The sequence below is a fragment of the Lontra canadensis genome, unplaced genomic scaffold (assembly GCF_010015895.1).
Source record: "Lontra canadensis isolate GAN:19392208 unplaced genomic scaffold, GSC_riverotter_1.0 scaffold103, whole genome shotgun sequence".
NCBI lineage: Eukaryota > Metazoa > Chordata > Mammalia > Carnivora > Mustelidae > Lontra > Lontra canadensis.
Window position 1 is genome coordinate 4,000,523 of NW_022631097.1, and position 18,780 is coordinate 4,019,302.

General features: G+C 39.2%; 1 protein-coding gene across 2 annotated transcripts in view; it reads left to right on the top strand.

The window, feature by feature from the left end:
• The first annotated feature begins 208 nt into the window (after positions 1–208).
• Positions 209–18,780, top strand: part of SGCG (sarcoglycan gamma) — a 143,980-nt gene continuing 125,408 nt past the window's right edge. The window contains exon 1 of one of the 2 annotated variants that reach the window (XM_032838198.1): positions 209–492. In XM_032838198.1, the coding sequence (XP_032694089.1) occupies positions 439–492 (54 nt within the window). In that variant the 5' untranslated portion in view covers positions 209–438. The remainder of the gene's footprint in view (positions 493–18,780) is intronic. The other variant, XM_032838196.1, reaches the window with a different exon arrangement.

Genomic DNA, 18,780 nt, shown 5'->3' on the forward strand with positions numbered 1-18,780 from the left:
AAGGGTGCTGGCGGGGCGCGGGACGGTGGAACGCGAAGCACACGGGGAGTCGTGGGCAGACACGCGCCGGCCGTTGTGGGAGGGGCGCAGGGGCTTGGGGGCGAGGGTCGCGGTGATGGACTGGAAGGGGGCGCTGGCCCCGCGCGGAGGGGGTGTGCGGCCTGCTGGGGGCGCTCGGGGCTTGTCCCGAGCGCGCGGGGCTCCTCGGGGGCGGTGCGGTAGCGGTGCCGAGTCTCCCCGGGGCGTCTGGCCTCCGCCTCCGCTCGCTCGCGCCGGGGCAGTGGCACCGGGAGCCCTGGCGGGGATGTGGGCACCCGCGGCTCGGGGGAGCGGCTCCCCCGCCCAGAAGCAGAGTTGTCGCTGCGGTCGCCGAGGAAGGAGGACGGAGCCGAGGCCTGCGCTGTCCGGAGTGGAGACAGTGGTCTCATCCCGTCGGGAATGAGGGGAAATACAGTGGCCGTTTGCTCGCCGGGACCCCAAGAAGTACAGCAGGTAAGGAGAATGGTCACGGACCGCCACTTCGTGCTCAGCTCCCCCGATTTCCGTGTCCTTCCTTCTCTTGCAGCCCCCTAAACTAACCCGTTGTTAGGATCCTCTGCAGCCTTTACCCAAGACCCCAAACCTGCCTTCCCACCCTGCTTCCTCTCCCTCTGCATCTTCTCTGCCCCGGACAGCGTTTGCCTTCCTCGTCTGCCAGTCTGCGAGGGTTCTGGGACAAGTGTGAAAGGTAGTTTAGACAGTCGGCCTCTCTTTGCCGGAAAAACTTTGCTGATCTGCACTCTGACATAACACTTAAATAACTTGCGGGGGCGGGGGCGGGGGGAGGTGAGGCAGAGAGAGGCAGGCATGCGAGGGGGGTGCGTGTGGGGATAAGAGTGAAAATAAGAATGAACTTGTTTTCTGTAAATTGATTTTGCCAAAAACCTTGGCATGGATTGCTGATTAGTCTCTCCTTTGACATTGAGTGAGCAGAGTGGCTTCACCAAGAAGTGCAAAGTTGCACAGGGTTTACCTGGGCATTTTAGAGGGGAAACAGAGCCTTCAAATCACAGATGGCTCCCACAGTCTTCAGCGGAATTATAACTTGATCCTCCCGCCCCCTTTATATCCACTACCCTCTATAGTTCTCGTGGTTGGTATTTATTATTTATTTGCACGTTATTCGGTTAAACCAGAGTTAGGCAGTTGATAATTTTTAAATCACTACTGGATGGTCTGATGTTTTTAAGTAGTAGTACAATCACATACAATTTTTTCAGCGAAATAACAACTCATCAAATGATACCAAATGTTGTACAAGTAGATTTTTAGTGATTACACTCTATTTATGTGTGGTATTTTTGTATAAATGCTGCCAAGTGTTCTTTAAAACAGGTAAATCTATGTTTGTAAAGCCATGGAATTGTGTTTTTTTTCTTTTAAAGCAGATCTTTTTTTATGACTCTTCTTGTGCTTTTCTTCTTTTAATATGAGCAAGCAAAAAAATAATCTGAAAAACAGATTTTACAATATTATTCAAAAATATATATAAGCTGATCTCTTAATTTTGGGTGATGGAATATTTTACCAAAAGGTTCAGTGTCTCTGGTATGTGAACTTCCTTTTAGAAAAAGTGCTTCCAAAGTGATTAGCAAACTGACATTCACTCCACATGTGTAAAAATATCATATAGTAAACTTTTAAAGTTATTGAATCATGTTTTCAAATACCTTGCTTTGCCAAAGTCCTTACGCTCCTTCAATATAATATTTGTTGTTACTGAATCATTAGGCGCAATATTCAGTAGATATTACATGTAAATCATTAATCCATGTATACCTCCACTGTGGGGTTACAAATATAGAAAAGTTGTCCTGTATAACAATTATAATCTAGGATATATTTCTTTAATCTTGAAAAAAACATAGTGATGAACAATCCATTTAATAAATTAGACATACATAAGCAGACTATAAAATAAATCAGGAACCTTTGACATTTAACAAATAATTTGCTTTTTTAAACAATTAAAATACCTCTCTGAGTGTTAATGAGGATAATAATAATATATATATGTATATTACATTTTGATCAACATCATTTCATTATCTTGCATATGACCTTTTAAAATTCATCAAACCCTCATTTTGATGTTTAGTTGTTATTGTGTCCTGCAAGAATTCCTAATGCCCTTTGGGTAAAATAGGCAGATATCTATGGACATAGGTACAGGTAAGCAAAAAGGTAATGCTAATTTTATTTCTTTCTCTAGAATTGTACTGTTAGAAAGTGATTTATATGAACATGATTATCATAGTATCTTAACCCAAATACTTAATTTCCTAAAGACTTAGGTGGCGTTGCTTTGTGATTTTTCAAAAAATGCCATTACATTATGTCTTCTGCTGTTGAATTTATGTGAAGTAAACACAACTGGTTGTGTGTTGTGAATGTTACCAATACAGGGTTATCTGTATTGTATCCCTTGTTTGAAGTGTATTTGCTTATAAATTTCTGAACACACCTTCTAAATTAGGAAACAAATTAGCTACAAATAACAACTTGTCTTTTTAGCATATCATTTTGTTAGGTGTGAGGGAAATAATTGTGCTGGTATAGGAGACAGCAGGAAAAGGAAAGAGATAGTAAAATAATGCTTCCTAACTATTTTACAGCCATGAATTCCTTTGAAAACCTGGTGATTGTTCTAGATCTGCAACTTGGACTGGATTTCAAGAGGTTAAATGTTCTTGAAGCCAGTTCTGGACCCCTGGCTGAGGTCACCTAAATTAGATTCTCAGCATGTAGGTGGGCTCTGTTGCTGCACATACAAAACCTTGAGTCAGTCTGTTATAATAAAGTATGATGACATTAATGCTTACATTAATAATAAAACAATGAAAACTTAATTGGAAAAGTAACACGAGCCAGGTATTAATTTATGGAAATGTGCTTGTGATATTTTGTCTAGTAGACTTTAATATTTGTTCCTAAACTTCTTTTTCAAAAAAAAAAATACAATAAGTGAACTGAATAAAAAAAGGGGGAAAATTAAAAAATAGGAAACCTTAACTAAGATCATTTTGCATTGAAGACAAAGGCCTAAGTAGCAACCAGGTATAAAAAGGCAAGGACTATATAAAATTTGTATTTTTATAAAGAATGTCTTCATGAGTCACTGGATTATTTACATGGATTTCTGAGGGTTAGATTATACTTGAGGCTGTCTTGCATTTCAAAGGCTTAAGGTGCAGATGCCCTCTGTATATAAAGGACTGTTTGCATAGGTTTTCCTCCCGGGTCCTTTTAGGCCACACTTTCCTGACCAACGGCCACTCTTGGGAGCCGTGGGTTCCTCCTCTGTATCCTTTTGCCTTAAGATTCTTGATTCAATTTATTTGTTTATAATCCCCCTTAATCCAGAATTATTTGAGGTAAACACCCAATAAATTATTCTCCAGAGAATTTCCTTCTCTTTAGAGAGGTTGCTGCTGTCCCTCTGACTTCTAGCACTTTCTCTCAAAAGGAAAGTGCTGTGTGCAGCCCATTGACTGAGCTCCTACATTAAGCCTGGAATGGCTGGCATTCATTACCTTTCACCCATCTTCACAAGAACCCTGTGAGGAGGGCCCGACTTAAGACAGAAGGAAACTGGGCGCAGAGAGGCTATCATTTGCCAATGTGATTGCTCCGCAGAACTGAATAATAACACAGACTTGACACCAAACCCACGCCTCGCACAGCAGTACAGCACCCAGGAAGACTGCTTGGGTTAATCCTGCCTCTCATTCTTCTTGTGAATGCAAAATAGCTCAAATAACCACACCACGTGACAACTGCTAGGAATACTTTGAATCAAGGAAAAAGAAGGCCATCACATTTAAGGTTAACATTAACTAGTGTAAAGCATGAGCACCGGGAACCTTGGTGCCCTTAAAAACCTCAGCATTCTTTGGAAACTCTGTCTTCTTGAAGGCAACTTTGATGTCTTCATTTTCTAACTAAATATTTTTCCTTGACTTTTTACTAAATCAGGCAAATACAGAAGGCCAATAAAATAGATAAAATAGTATCTTATGAACATAGTATTCCATTAGCAAGTCTTGAGATGTGTGGTGCATAGTGGGATGGTGGCTAGTACACTGGTACTTCCATTTTATGAAGACTTTCATTTTTTTTTTAAAGATTTTATTTATTTATTTGACAGACAGAGATCACAAGTAGGCAGAGAGGCAGGCAGAGAGAGTGAGAGGGAAGCAGGCTCCCTGCTGAGCAGAGAGCCCAATGTGGGGCTCGATCCCAGGACCCTGAGATCATGACCTGAGCCGAAGGCAGCGGCTTAACCCACTGAGCCACCCAGGCGCCCATGAAGACTTTCATTTTATTCATACTTACCTGAAGCAACAGTTCCATCAGCCTTCACATATCATCATATAGTATTGCCTCATTTTTTGCCTTTCTGCCTTTTTTTTCCCCTTTTGTTTCCAATATCCAAACTTGGAGGCATATGTAAGTGGGGAATGGTGAGAATGACCCAAATGGAATAGTAAAAGAATGATCACCCCTTCTCTTCTTTTGACCTGTCTCAAGCCCCAGGTAACTGTCCCACAGTGTGTGTTTCTTTAAGAAGTATCACACTCCACTCAGGGTTCTGTATAATTCTTCCAGCTAACACTTTGTACAAGTCTGGAAAAGTAGAAGTCACCATCTCTTTGAAAATTGCTTCAATCTTGTCTCTTTTTTTCTCCCCTTCTCCTTCTTGAATTCTCACTACATGCATTTTGGCCCTTCTCATTTCCATCTTCCATTTCTTCTCAGACTGCTGATTCCATCATTCCACCTCATGATAGTTTAATTGCTCGAGTGATTTGTAATTATTGTGTGTGAGCTCATCTACACTGAGCGTTATTCTTAGGACTCTCAAATGCAGCAGGTGTGAAAGTGTCCCTAGGAGTGGTTCTGCTTGTGCATCTGCTGGTATACCAGGGGTTTTATGGGTCTCAAAGCTGATTTTATGTAAATTTGATGGTTGGGGGTTATAGCAGCACGTATTTGTTATCAATTTGGACAAACTGTCACCTGTAAATGGTATGGGCTTGTGGTTGATTTAAGCTTATGATTTTGCTTTCTATGAAGTGCTTTGTCTTTCTATCCACAGCCTTAGAGAGGGAGGGATCTCTTCTTGGACTTTCTTTGTGTGAGGGAGCTCTGGCCTTGCTCGGGACAGAGACCAACTCTCCCATCTCTGTTGGGCATTTAGATTCAGGCTCAGTCTCTAGGCCCATAAGTGGGTATAATAACCTGCCTACTATATGTGGCGTCACTCCCCAGTTATCTCTGGCTTTCATTTCCATCCTTTTTTCTAGCCTTAAGAATGTTCCATTCTTTCCTGTAATTCTGACCATGTACTTTTAAAAGTATTACATTTTATGTAGAACTGTGTCTTATTGGTACAAATGGGGTTCTCTCATGTCTTCTCAGTCCTTCATATTAAAAGACCTCCATATGTGTGATACGTTTCATTATTCGGAGGGAACATTTCCTATGTAACTATTTTTAAAGATAATTATAAATTAAAAAAATACTTTGTATATTATACTGAGCTAGATTATAAGAGAGCTCCATGATATTCCTTATCTAAATTTTAAATAAATCAAATTTTAACCAAATTCTGGAATTTTAAAATGAGTAATAAAGTTAAATGGTGTATTAAATGATGCTAAATGGTTACATTGCAATGAAGATAATCCTCATTTATGTTAATTATGTAGTCTGTGGATTATTTAAATTGGTTATCTAACCTATTGATTATTTATTCTTGGGCTATCTATACCTTTATTACTAAATTGTTTTTATTTATTAATATCTCTACCAAATATTAGTTGGAAAGTAAGGATAGAAGTCAGGACAGTTTTGTTAGTAATTAGAGTTTGAGCAGTTGGTTGCTTAAAACTAATAAATTGAGGTTTGAGTATTTTGTCTTGTGCCATGAAGCTCAGACCTTTAAGTATGAATTTGTAATTAGAACAGGTACGCAGGTAAGTACCAGTTAATTTCAGGGATTTTTTTACTTTGCAAGGGGCAGTGAAGGGGATATAAAAATGTAATATAATTATCAGATTCACTTCTTGGACTAACAATGATAATAAGACAATAAATTTATTTTGAAAATAGTAAAACCTAACTAAAATATGACTTGCATATCTACAACATAATCTATTTCCAATGAGATGTATCAGGAGTAGGCAAAGGGCCAGATGATAAATATTTGGGCTTTGTGAGTTATAAGATCTCTGTCACAACTATACAACTACACAACTGGGCAGTGGTACAGCCGTAGACATACATAAATAAGTAGCCATGGCTGTGGCTTAGGAACAGTCTACTTGGAAAACAGCTGGCAGGTCTTAACTTGACACACAGGCCATCATTTACCAAACCCTGATCTATACTAATGAAAGCAATCAGTTATGAAGAAATAACTTTAGTTGTGACATATTTTTCAACACAGATTGATATGGTCAACCTTAAAAATTGAACAACAAAGGCTACCATGCAGCAAATACTTTTACTTGGGAATAGGGAAATTGCAGTTTGGGACACGTAAATCATGGAGAATCATAGGCAAGTCTGGAGAACAGGGAAAAACATCCTTTTGTAGAGGGAAGAAGGAAGGTGGGAGGGTGGTTTTGAACAAATGTTCCTTGGAGGAAAATGAGAGTTTGAAGTAATAGTGGCTTCTAATTGGCCACAGGTGACTGAAATTGTGGGAGCTCCTCATTGGCTGGGAGGAAATTGACTCCCTTTTGCTGGACTGTATAGGCTGTGAGGGGCAGTAGTGAAGGAGAGCTACCCCTCGTGACTTCTGATTGCATTTTGAATGAGGTTTGTTCATTTTCACAATAGCTACGTAAACACTGCTTTTGAAAAATCAGTTTATACAAAATACTAATCCCTTCATACTCAAAAGATTTAGGAAAGAAGGAATTAGTCCTTATTTATTTCTTCTTTACCTTCTTTAGTCATTTCTTGTTTTAGGCAATGATATAATTCACAAACTTAAAAAAACAAACAAACATTGCTTTCCTCTCTGGAGCTGAAACTTCAAACTGAGTAAGTTAATGTTTGTAAACTACCTCTAATTCATAAAAATTAGTATGGTGAGATTTGTTTTTTAAAAAAATAGTATTTTAATATATGCATCACCATGAATATGCTGTACATATTACATTACATTACATTACATTACAGATCATCCTTAAATGTTATCACTATACAAAACTGCTACAATAGCCCACAATAAAAAAAATTATAGAGAAATGCATATATGTGACCCATATTTTAAAATGGTAATTGTTGTACCCATCAGTAAGCCATGATCATCTGCACAGTAGGTTTATGATTTTGCTCCTACATACAATAACCAATAGAGGTGAATCAGAGTGTCACTTTCCTTTAAAAGATAAGAAAGATTCATATAAATTGGAAATAAGGGGGGGAAACTTAAAAATTAATTTATCAAGTTTGCCTCTTTTGACATGTAAAATGGTGCAGGCAAAAGATCTTACAATTTCATTAAGGTAGTTTCATAAAGTATTCTTACTTTCATATGGGGAAGGGCTCAAGATTTTTCTATGTTGCTTATTTTAAAAATATTAACTACATATTGAGAAGTGATATTGTCCTTTATTTACTACACATTAAATAGTTGGAAGATGTTTATCCAACTCATAGATATTGGTTATTTGTAGATAATTTTTTCAAAAAAATAAAAGGTGGTAATTTTGTAGTATATAAGTGTATCAAATCAACATATTGAAAACCTTAAGCTTTTACAGTGTTATATGTTAAATCTACCTCAATGAAGCTGGAAAGAAAAAAAAAATCTAATGGAATCCTTCTTGCTCACTTCAAAAAAAGAAAATACTCTTATACTATAATGATAGTTCTATATCACTACACATGTGTCCAAACCCATAGAACATACAACACCAGGAGAAAATTCCAGTTTACTGAAAGGAAAATCACTTTCAGTGATTACAATGTGTCAGGGTAGGTTCATCTTTGTTAACAAAAATGTACCATTCTGGTGAGATAGATTGGTAAGGGAGGATGCTGTGCGTGCATGGGGACAGGACGAATATGGCAAATTTCTGTACTTCCCTCTCAGTTTTGTTATAAACTTGAAACTGCTCTAAAAAATAGTCTCTAAAAAATGTACAGTGCATACATATACCACATTTTCTTTATGCATTCATGTGTTGATGGACACGTACATTGTTTTTGTATCTTGGCTATTATAAATAATGCTGCAGGGAACATAGAAGTGAAGAGATCTTTTCAAGATCCCAATTTATTTTCTTTGAATATATACCCAGAAGTGGAATTACTGGATCAGGTAATAGTTCTATTTTTAAACTTTGTGAGGAAGCTCCACACTGTTTTCCATAATGGCTGCACCATTTCACATTCTCACCAAAAGTGTATACAAGTTCCAGTGTCTCCACATCCTTGACAGTACTTGTTATCTCCTGCCTTTTTTTTTAAGATTTTATTTATTATTTATTTGACATGCAGAGATCACAAGTAGGCAGAGACGCAGGCAGAGAGAGAGGAGGAAGCAGGCTCTCTGCTGAGCAGAGAGCCCGATGTGGGGCTCAATCCCAGGACACCGGGATCATGACCTGAGCTAAAGGCAAAGGCTTTAACCCACTGAGCCACCCAGGCGCCCCTCTCCTGCCTTTTTTTGAGAATACCACTGTAATAGGTGTGAGGTGATACCTCATACTGTATTGTATACTTGAAATTTGCTAAGATGATAACATTTAAGTGTTCTGACCAGGGAAGGAAGGAAGGAGAAACAGTAGCAATGTGAGGCAATGATTGTGCTTAGTAGCTTGACTCTGGTGGTCATTTCACAGTGTATGTCAAAAGTCAAGTTATACACCTTAAATATGTACAGTTTTTATTTGCCAATTACACCTCAATAAAAGTGGGGGGGAATGGGGCTGTGGAAAATTTTCCATAGCATATGCTTTTGACGTGAGTTCTATGTTATATCCAAAATGTGACTTACTTTGTCAGCTCCTGCGCCAGTTAAACAAATGGATTTTTAAAAGTTGATCTGCTGCATTCAGAAAAGACAGGGAAAAAATTCAAAGGCCGTTAGCAATGGTCTGAGTCATAGCACTGCAAAATTCTTATGGTTCACTAACCCTAATTTCAAACTGTAGACTAAGTATCTCCATATGATAGTTCACTCACCCCACATTCTTTCTCTGTCCAAAATGGGCTGCTTCATTATTCACTTCAAACCATTCCTGCTCTGGTTGGTTAACATTGGTTTTCATGTATTCTCCCACACAGCCAGGTTAACACCTTTCCCACGTCCATCCGAGTGGGTGCTAGGTTCCATGAAAGCTTCGCTCTACATGGCTTCCCAGTTTCCTGAATTGGGGTCCAGTGGCCTCTGCTTCCATGATGCTTAGACTGCAGCTTGGTATCTACCACCATCTGGGGTTGCTCAGCAAATTACTGTAGAGTTAGGCTTAATTTTTTTCCATCTTCTCAAGTTTGAGCACAGTAACCTCTTGGAACTTCTCTGCACATGGGAAACATCATGAAGAAGCCTAGGCAGGCCCCACCCCTCCATTTCTGTCTCAGACTTTCAGCCTCCTCCTCCTCTTGACTTTTGCCTTCCCACACCACTGGACCCATGCTGATGGCCGGAACTTCCTTGACCTGATCAGCATCATCATCTTCTACCTGTCCGTGTGTATCTGCTCCATCCACTGAGCAAAGTCCTGTCACAGATCACTCCTGTAGTGTGATTTTCCTATTCTTATCCCAAAAATGTTTTTAAAATCCTCTAAGTGTTCAGTTGCCAGTGCTGAACATTCACGGCCTCCAGCCTCAGCTGGAAGGACCCTTAGCCTCATGCTGTGATTTCATTTATGCTCCACTTTTCCCTCTCCCTTCTCACTGAAAGCCATTCCAGACCTTATCTGCTGTCTTTACCATCCTTAGCAGATGAACTCTCTCCTGCTCAAATGAGATGATGGGGCACTCAGATATGCACTGCCTCAACTTCCTGTTCTCCCCAGCCATAACCTTAACCATGCCCCCATCCATCCTTCCCTCTTCAAAGCAGCTTGGCTCAGGTCCTCCCCTCCTGCTTTTGCCTTCAACTTCTTCAGGCCATTACATTTCCATGACCACCACCCCCCACCATGGGTGACTTCCCCTATTTATGAATTAGCTTAAGATTAATACATGTTTGAGGGTTATGTAAAAGGAAAACCTTTAGAGAGAGATGGTGGCTACACATATGACTGATTTATTAAAGACAAAATATTAATTCTTCCCAGCCTACCTATGAGCTATTTAAAGCTATCTTGTCCTGTGCTTCTTTTGATATAGTTTTGTTTGAACAATTTTAATCAAGTTACTCCATTTCAATGTGAAAAAATTGGGGCAAAAAATGATTTAAGATAGTTTTTGAACAATGAAAGAACATAAAATGAATATTATAGCATTATCCTCAAATCAATAATTATGTTATTTACTAAATTCAGCCAGTAAATACCTGATAGTTCTTGGGCTAACTCTGAAGTACAGATGTTGGTATTTTAAAAAGGAACAAAATAGTAGGGGATGAAGGTAAAAAAATTTTTAATTAATCAATTTATTTTTATATATTTTTTAATTTAAATTCAAGTAGCCAGCATCATTCGTTTCAGATGTAGAGTCCGGTAATTCATCAGTTGCCTCTAACACCCGGTGCTCATCACATCAGCTGCCCTCCTTAATGCCCATCACCCTGTTACCCCATCCCCCCACTCACCTCCCATCCAGCAATGACAGATAACATTGTTAAAAGACTTGGGAAGGAAGGCAGTTTTAGGCCCACAGCAAAATTGAGAAGAAGGTAGAGAGATTTCCCATACTCCTCCTGCCACCCCCCCCCCACAACCTTCCCATTATCAACATTCCCTCCTACAGTTGTTACAACACTGTTATCTCCCAAAGTTCACAGTTTGCTTCAGAGCTCATTCTTGGTGTTGTACATTCTCTAGGTTTGGACAAGTGTGTAATGACATGTATCCCCCATTATAGCACCATAAATATTAGTTTCCATGCCCTGAAATTTCCCTGTGTTCCACCTAGTCAGCGCTTTCTGACTGCAGACTCCTGGGGAGCAGTGATCTTTTTATTGTCTTCATAGTTTTGCCTTTTGCAGGATTTCATATAATTAGAAACACATAACCTTGTCATATTGGCTTTTTTCACTTAATAGTAGGCATTTAAGTTTTCCCTACATCTTCTAATGGCTTGAGAGCTCATTTCCTATTATTGCTGGATGATATTCCATTGTCTGGATGTATCAGTTTGTTTATCCATCCACCATTACCCAGGTTTGTGTAAAATATTTTTAAATGCAAAAATTATATGACTTTTTTTTCCTAAAAGCATTTCTAAGAGTATATCTTTTCATACAAGTCAAACTTTTTTGCATTATTTATGATGTGGGAAGAAAAAGACCTAGTATTACTTTCTTACAGTGTACCATACAGTTTGCATCCAAATAGTTAGCTGTATTCTATAAATTTGTTTGCAAATCTGAATATTTTTTTAGAAGTGTATCATATATCTGTTATGTTCAAAGAATGCTTTGCAAATGCTTAAGTCTAATGTAGCTAAATAATAATGTTTCTTGCACAAAGCCTAAACATTGTATCAGAATATGTGATGCTCAGAATTGGCCCAAAGAATAAGACTGTTTCCTGGCCACATAATTGGGGTGTTTTCAGTGATGGTTTCAGTAGAAAGGAAACAAATGTGGTCCTGGGAGAGAAGTAGGAGTCTGCACTACATGTAGCGGGAATGAGCTCACAGCCACTTGGGGACACAGGGATGTGTGAAATTTTACCAGCCATATCTATCAAATAGTAGTAGACTTTATGTTCACCCAGCATAGTATAAATGTGAAAAAAAGCTTAACTATTTCTTTCAAATATACAAAAAAAGGAAAAAAGAAAGAAAGAAAAGAAGAAAAAAAAAGAAAAGAAAAAGAAAATTCTCATTTTGGGAACCTAAGGCAATTACTTCATTCTATTGAGTTGAAACAAACTGTCAAAAATGACTAAGCTTTCAGTTACACTCCTGGGCATAAAGGTGAACTGAACAGAATCATGTTCCGAAAGAGAGCTCTCACATTGCCAGAATATAAGCTCTGAAAGTAGGATAAGATCTATAGAGGAACAGGGAATCCTGAGAGTCTGACTCAAACCAAGGCCACGGAATCATCCTCAATTCTGTGCTCTGTTTAAGTTTTTGCTGAAACTGAATTTGCTATTTTCCTCTTCTTTGGCTATCTAAGATTGTGTGAGAGACCAAAATTCTTTCAGGAGTGAGGATCCACAGAAGGGTACCCATGGTGCATCCAAGTAGTTTCACAAGTCACTAACAACCCTCTTAACCCTACAGTGAAGGGGCACATGGGTAACAGACTTCCACATTGAGGATGACAATGTGAGGGTAGTATTTCCACAGTGATTCCTCCTGAAATCATTCAAAAGCAGCAAAGCGAGTGAAAAACTCATTCAGATTCTATTTTAAGCAAAACTAGGAGACAACTAAAACCCAAACCACAAAACGTGTGGGAAGTTACCCAAAAGAGTGGGGATTGAACAGGTATGTGTCTGAAAGACTAGTGAGAGAGGCCGTAGGAGCTGTGGGCTCAGAAAATGCAGTACTGTGAGTGTTTCAGAGGTAAAGAGTGTGTCCTGCGTGGTGCAGTGTGCACACCTCACATACAGTGGGAGGAGGAAATGAACGAGCTAACAGCGGGCATCTCTTGCACAAGCTCTGTGCCAAGAGGCAAAGGTGGGCAGATATGGAGTCACTCAGAAAAGTCAAATGTCAGGAGGCAAGCTGACTGTTGAAGCTAAGCTTAGGATGGATCTTGTATTGTGAAAAAGAAAGAGAGAGGGAGGGAGGGAGGAGGGACGGAAGAAAAGGGAGGAGAAAGGAGGGAAGAGAAGCGGAGGAGAGAAAATGAAAGGAGAGGAGAGAAAGAAACCAAATAAACAGATGTGAAAACTGGACAAACACAAATACTTTGGGTCATGAAGAAAATTCCAGTTAGACCAAAACATATCCCATCCTGGCACAGACCTCCTGAAAGTAGCTGGGCAGGGAGCAGAAAGGAGAGGGAGAGAGTGACAACTCTATGGAAGGGGCTTGTTAGAAGAAATGGGCAGTATTTCATGGATAATACATCTAGTGTTTGGAATAAGGTCTTCTCTTAGAGGGAACTATAGCTACATTGCTGTGCAGCTGAGATTATCAACCATGGCCACCCATTAGAACTTCCTAGGGAACTTGACAAATACCTAGAGCAGGGCCTCTGTCAGCAAATTCATCAGAATGTCTGGAGAGGATCCTAAGCAATGGTATTATTTTATATACCTCCTGGTCGCTGCTAATGTGTGGTCACAGCTGAGAACCACTGCTCTTCATGCCTCATTCTCTCCGGCCTTATCTGGTCTGTTCCATGTACCATGTTCCCACCCCTAGGCCTTGCTTGTGTCACTTAAACATAGATCATTCCTGCCCCAGGGCCATTACGCAGACCAATCCCCTACCTATATCACACTTTGCCCTGGTCTTTTCATGATAACTTCTTTCTCATTCTTCAGGTCATCCCACAAAGGGCTGCCCTGACCATGTACTTAAATATTCTCCCCATCCCCATGCTTACTTTCTTAATAAACTTGCCAGGGTGAGAAATCTTCTTGATTATTGTTTTCACATTGATTGGCTGTTTGCTCTCAACTAGAATATAAGCTCTGAAAAGGTAAGACCTCCTTTGTCCTGTGCACTCAGCTATCCTCAGCATCTGAAACAGGGTTTGGCACCCATTTGGTACTCATTTGATCAAAAACAGCAGAAGTGGCTTCAGCAGGATCCTGGTTGCCTTTGCATATAACTGATTCATATAAGACAAACCAACTCAGCATCCCAGAAAAACAGTTTCAGAGAGAGTCAATCATTAATTCCATTAAGCAACCTCTATATACAATAGGAAGCATTGCCATACACCCACCTAAAAGGGCATTACTTTTCTTAGGCAATTACGGAGACGATGAGAACTGAATTTCTCATTTATTCTAGCAAACATAAAAACTAGTCAACAAAAGCAACTCAAGTGTATGACAGAGATAATCCTTGATGAATACTACTTAAATACATCATGAATGGTAGACAACTGCTGTTATCATTCACTCCATTGCATTGTTACCGTATCTTACCAAATCTACAATGCCCATTTTTTGCATTTTAATAGCTCTTAATTGGGATGCATATTACCATTAGTGCCAGATTATAGTTTAATTTGCAGAGGTACTCCTTACCGGCATAAAAACAGTGGTGTTCTTAAAATCATCACTTTTAGCTTTGATGAGATAATATTATATGAGAAAGTCGAGGCTTTTTCAGGAAGTATCCTTGAATCATTACTAAGCCTATCCTTTTTTTTTTAAAGATTTTATTTATTTATTTGACAGAGATAACAAGTAGGCAGAGAGGCAAGCAGAGAGAGAGGAGGAAGCAGGCTCCCTGCTGAGCAGAGAGCCTGATGTGGGGCTTGATCCCATGACCCTGAGATCATGACCTGAGCTGAAGGCAGAGGCTTTAACCTACTGAGCCACCCAGGCGCCCCCTCCTTTTTTTTTTTTTTTTTTTTTTAATTTAGAACTATGATCTTAAATCTTCTGCCTGGTCTTCTCTTGCCAAATCAAGTTATCTTTCTCTGTCCTCATCTTTGACTTCCCCAGAGCATTTGGTAACCCTGAGTAACCCCATCATTCATGTATGCCACCACAGAAGGTATGGATTTCTGCAGCTTCCCAGTTCTGTTTCCCAGCTGTTGATAAGGAGCTGTTCAAGTTTGTGTTCATCATCTCTCTTCATTTTTTTGAAACTTTACTCTTGGTACCATCACCTCCTCATTCGCTCACACCAGGACCTGAGTGAATTCCTACACCATGACTACCACCCACAAAAATTATTTTTTCCTTTTTTTTTTTTTCAGTGTTCCAAGATTCATTGTTTATGCACCACTTTAAAAAAAGACAAGTTCTTGGGGCGCCTGGGTGGCTCAGTGGGTTAAGCCTCTGCCTTCGGCTCAGGTCATGATCTCAGGGTCCTGGGATCGAGCCCCACATCGGGCTCTCTGCTCAGCGGGGAGCCTGCTTCCCCTCTCTTTCTCTCTCTGCCTGGCTCTCTGCTACTTGTGATTTCTGTCTGTCAAATAAATAAATAAAATCTTAAAAAAAAAAAGCCTTAAAAAAAAAAGACAAGTTCTTTATTGCATTGGTTTAATTAAAACTTACATTAGATTTTTATGTTGCAAATGATCAAATACCCACTCTACAGTTTTGAATGGAAAGAAGGCAGTTTATTGGCTGATGTAACTAAAAAGTACAAGATTAGAGCTGATTTAGGCATGCCTCGATTTACAGACTTGAAATTACCATGAATTTTACTTCATCTCTCAGCTCCAACCTTTGCTGCTCACTAACAAGGCTTGAATCACTATCAGATTCAAGTCAAACAGAAAATAAAGTCTGTCTTGTCAGCCACTGAAACAAAAGTTGTGGGATTGCTCTGATTGAGGCTGGTTGGCTTGGATGGAGTCATTCTAAAATAAGCTCTGGCCAAGAGAATGCCACAGTCTGCTCAGGTTGGACTAAGTCAGGAGGGAGTTCATACTGGGAATGGACCAAACATATGACTGATAGCAAGGTAGGGGTGAACAAAAAATCCAAGGGTTATTACTAGAAGTAGAGTTAGTGGATGTTGAGAAACAAAAAACATGTGCTCATACACTTTTTGGAACCAACATGTTCATTTTTGACATTTTTAAGTTTTTAATCTCTCATTTTTAAATGAAAAAAAAATTTTATTCTTTTTTAAATATTAGTAAGCCAGTGACATTTTTGTGCTATAATGGAGAAACCAGATTTTGTGCTATTATGGAGATGCCAGATTTCCTTCTTGTTGCTGAAAGTATCCAGAATCTAATGCTTGATTATCAAACAGCTTTATTTCTTTCATGGTAGGTAACTGGAGTCTGTCATAAATAGTCTGTGCTTAGGCCAGCATCCCTCATTTTATTCCGTTTAGTTGCACTTACTTTTCCAAATAAATTTTTAAAAGGACTTTTTGATCACTTGCTAATTGGGGGGCAAAAACATACATTAGTTGAAATAATTTACATTAAGCTTATGAAAGTTTCTGGCAGGGCCAACTGGCAAATGGCAGTGCCTTTAAGCTAAGAAAGAGAACAGAAGTTTTGGGGAGAAGTGGGAGGGGTAATTGAAATATGTTGAGTTTGCAACAAGATGTCTTTGAAATACCCACACCTATAAGTTGTAAACACAAGGGACCCCAGCCAAAATCTTCAGTTACATCTCATTTGCCAAGGTCCTTCTCTTCATCACTGTCTTTTCTCCTGGGCCTCGGCATTGAATCTTGCTGTCACCTCATGACCTCATGACACAGCATTTGTGTTGTCATGAGACCTCTAGTATCCAGCTGTCACAAGTTCAGTGGAAAGAAAGTTTTTGAAATAATAAGACCTTTAGACTTTTCAGTAGATAGGGTGAAGGTCGGGGGTCAGGAGCTCAGGGACTCTCAAGAGGACACAAGCAGAGCAATGGTCAGAAGCATGTCAAGTTCAGCTTCGTGGAAACTCCAGTATCTTTAACTTTCAGACTACAAGTAACCATGTGTGTCAGTCCAGGCTGTTAAGCTGCATGTACCATATACAAGGCAAATTGTTGACAAAAGATGTGGATACTCAAAAACTAAACTGTAAGAAAATAATAATAATGATTTGGTTTGATTGTGTGAAAGTGCTCTCATGTAGTCTGCCTAGGAAAGTTAGTTACTAGCTGAGCACATTAATGATTAGGCATAGCATCAAGTCAGAATATTCTTATCATATTTGATATACCATGGAGTAAGCCAAAATACATTTGTTGTAAAGGCTGTATTCGTCCTAATCTGTGATTCATGTATTTTATTTCATTTGGAAAAATTCACTCACAGCATTAAAAAACAATTATAATAATAGCTGCCACTTGTATGTGTTTTACTCTGTGCCAAGTGCCTTTTGTACATTATCACATTTAATTATTTTACTAGCCTTGAGCAGAGAGCTGATATTATCCCCAACATTAATAGCAGAAAACAGACCATTAAGAAAATAACTAAGTTACCTAACATTATACGAGCTATTACTTGTGAAAAAGCTGAATTTAAAACTCAATTGATCCCAAAGCCTAGAATTTTGGGCCATTTGTTTATATAATTTGTAGGGAAAGAATAAGTAAGGAAGATTTTAAATTAACGCTGTACAGTGTTAATCATAATCAGACTACAGAATACAGGACATCAGCCAAGCTGTCAAGCCATAGAGGCTGGAAGTATCTACAGCCAATCTGGGGGGCTTTAGGGGGTTGAACTAAAGTCACTGGTACTGTAACTGTTTCAGGGTTTTGCTTCATGGTCTCAAACTTATTTGTGAGTCAATAAAAACACAGAGCACTTAGGTCAGTGACAGGTACACATCTCAATATGTGTTGGCTCATATACATTTACAATTATGTTCACATACGATTATGTCAACATTTTGAATACATTTGAAACATTCACAAATATGAGAAATTTCAAAAGGCTGAGGTGGTGATGATTTCTGCTGAAGGAGAATCAACTACCACTGGGTCTCTTTCAAATACACTTAACTTTTCCTTTAGGTGCTTCCATAGCCTTTGGTTCCTCTCTACACTCTTATGCTAACCTAATTATTTAGCTGTCTGCCCTCCAAGCTAGAAAGAAAGCTACCTTAGTAAGTACAGAAATTGTGGCTTACTTGTTAAATTCCTTCATTTAGCAGATATTTAATAAGTACCTAGAGGCTAAGGAAATACAGGTATCAAGACTCAGTCCCTGCCACCAAACTTAAGATCAAATAAAGAATAAACAGGATTTAGGGAAGTAAATAAGCAGTGACAGATTGGTCTACACGGAATGCTTTGAGGACCTTAAGAGGGTACCAGCCTTGCAAAAAGGAGGAAGTAGAAGAGTTAGAGAAGTCTAAGTACTAATATAGAATAGCCCTGACTAGGTAGTAGCTCCTCAGAAGAGATACGTGGTTGTTAAATGCTGATTTTTTTTTTTTTTTAGTTTGAGAAGATTGAGAAAAATCACTTCTCTTTTTACTGCCCCAGTTCTGAACCAACTGAGAGACAAAGGGAAGAGGCAAATGAAGTTCTCAATGTCATTTCTGTTACAGATGTATTGGAGAATGTATTCTAGAAGTGCAGCAACAATGGGTTTGCTGATGTTACAACCCCAGCAAGGGTTCACCCGCCCCTCAGGCAGCTCTAGGTGATCACAGGTCCTTCCTAGGGCCTGAAGGACCAGTGTCAAAACTGTACTCTCTCCAGGCATGAATATCCCTGAAGAGGGAGAAAATGGACCATACCGACCACTTTCTTTTTCTAACTCATCAATGAAAAGAATGAATCCACTTTCCCTGAGAAGAAATGAGAAGTGACAGAGAGAATCTAGAAATGTTACTATATCTTCTCAAAAAAAGAGTGAGTGTTCCTTTGTAAGTGACTATTCTCACAAATTTCAATGTCCAATGTATTTTCCAGTGTCTCTGGGCACTGATCTATTCATCTACCTATAGTTTTCTGGCATTCTCTTTTTCAGTTCTGGTTTTTTTCC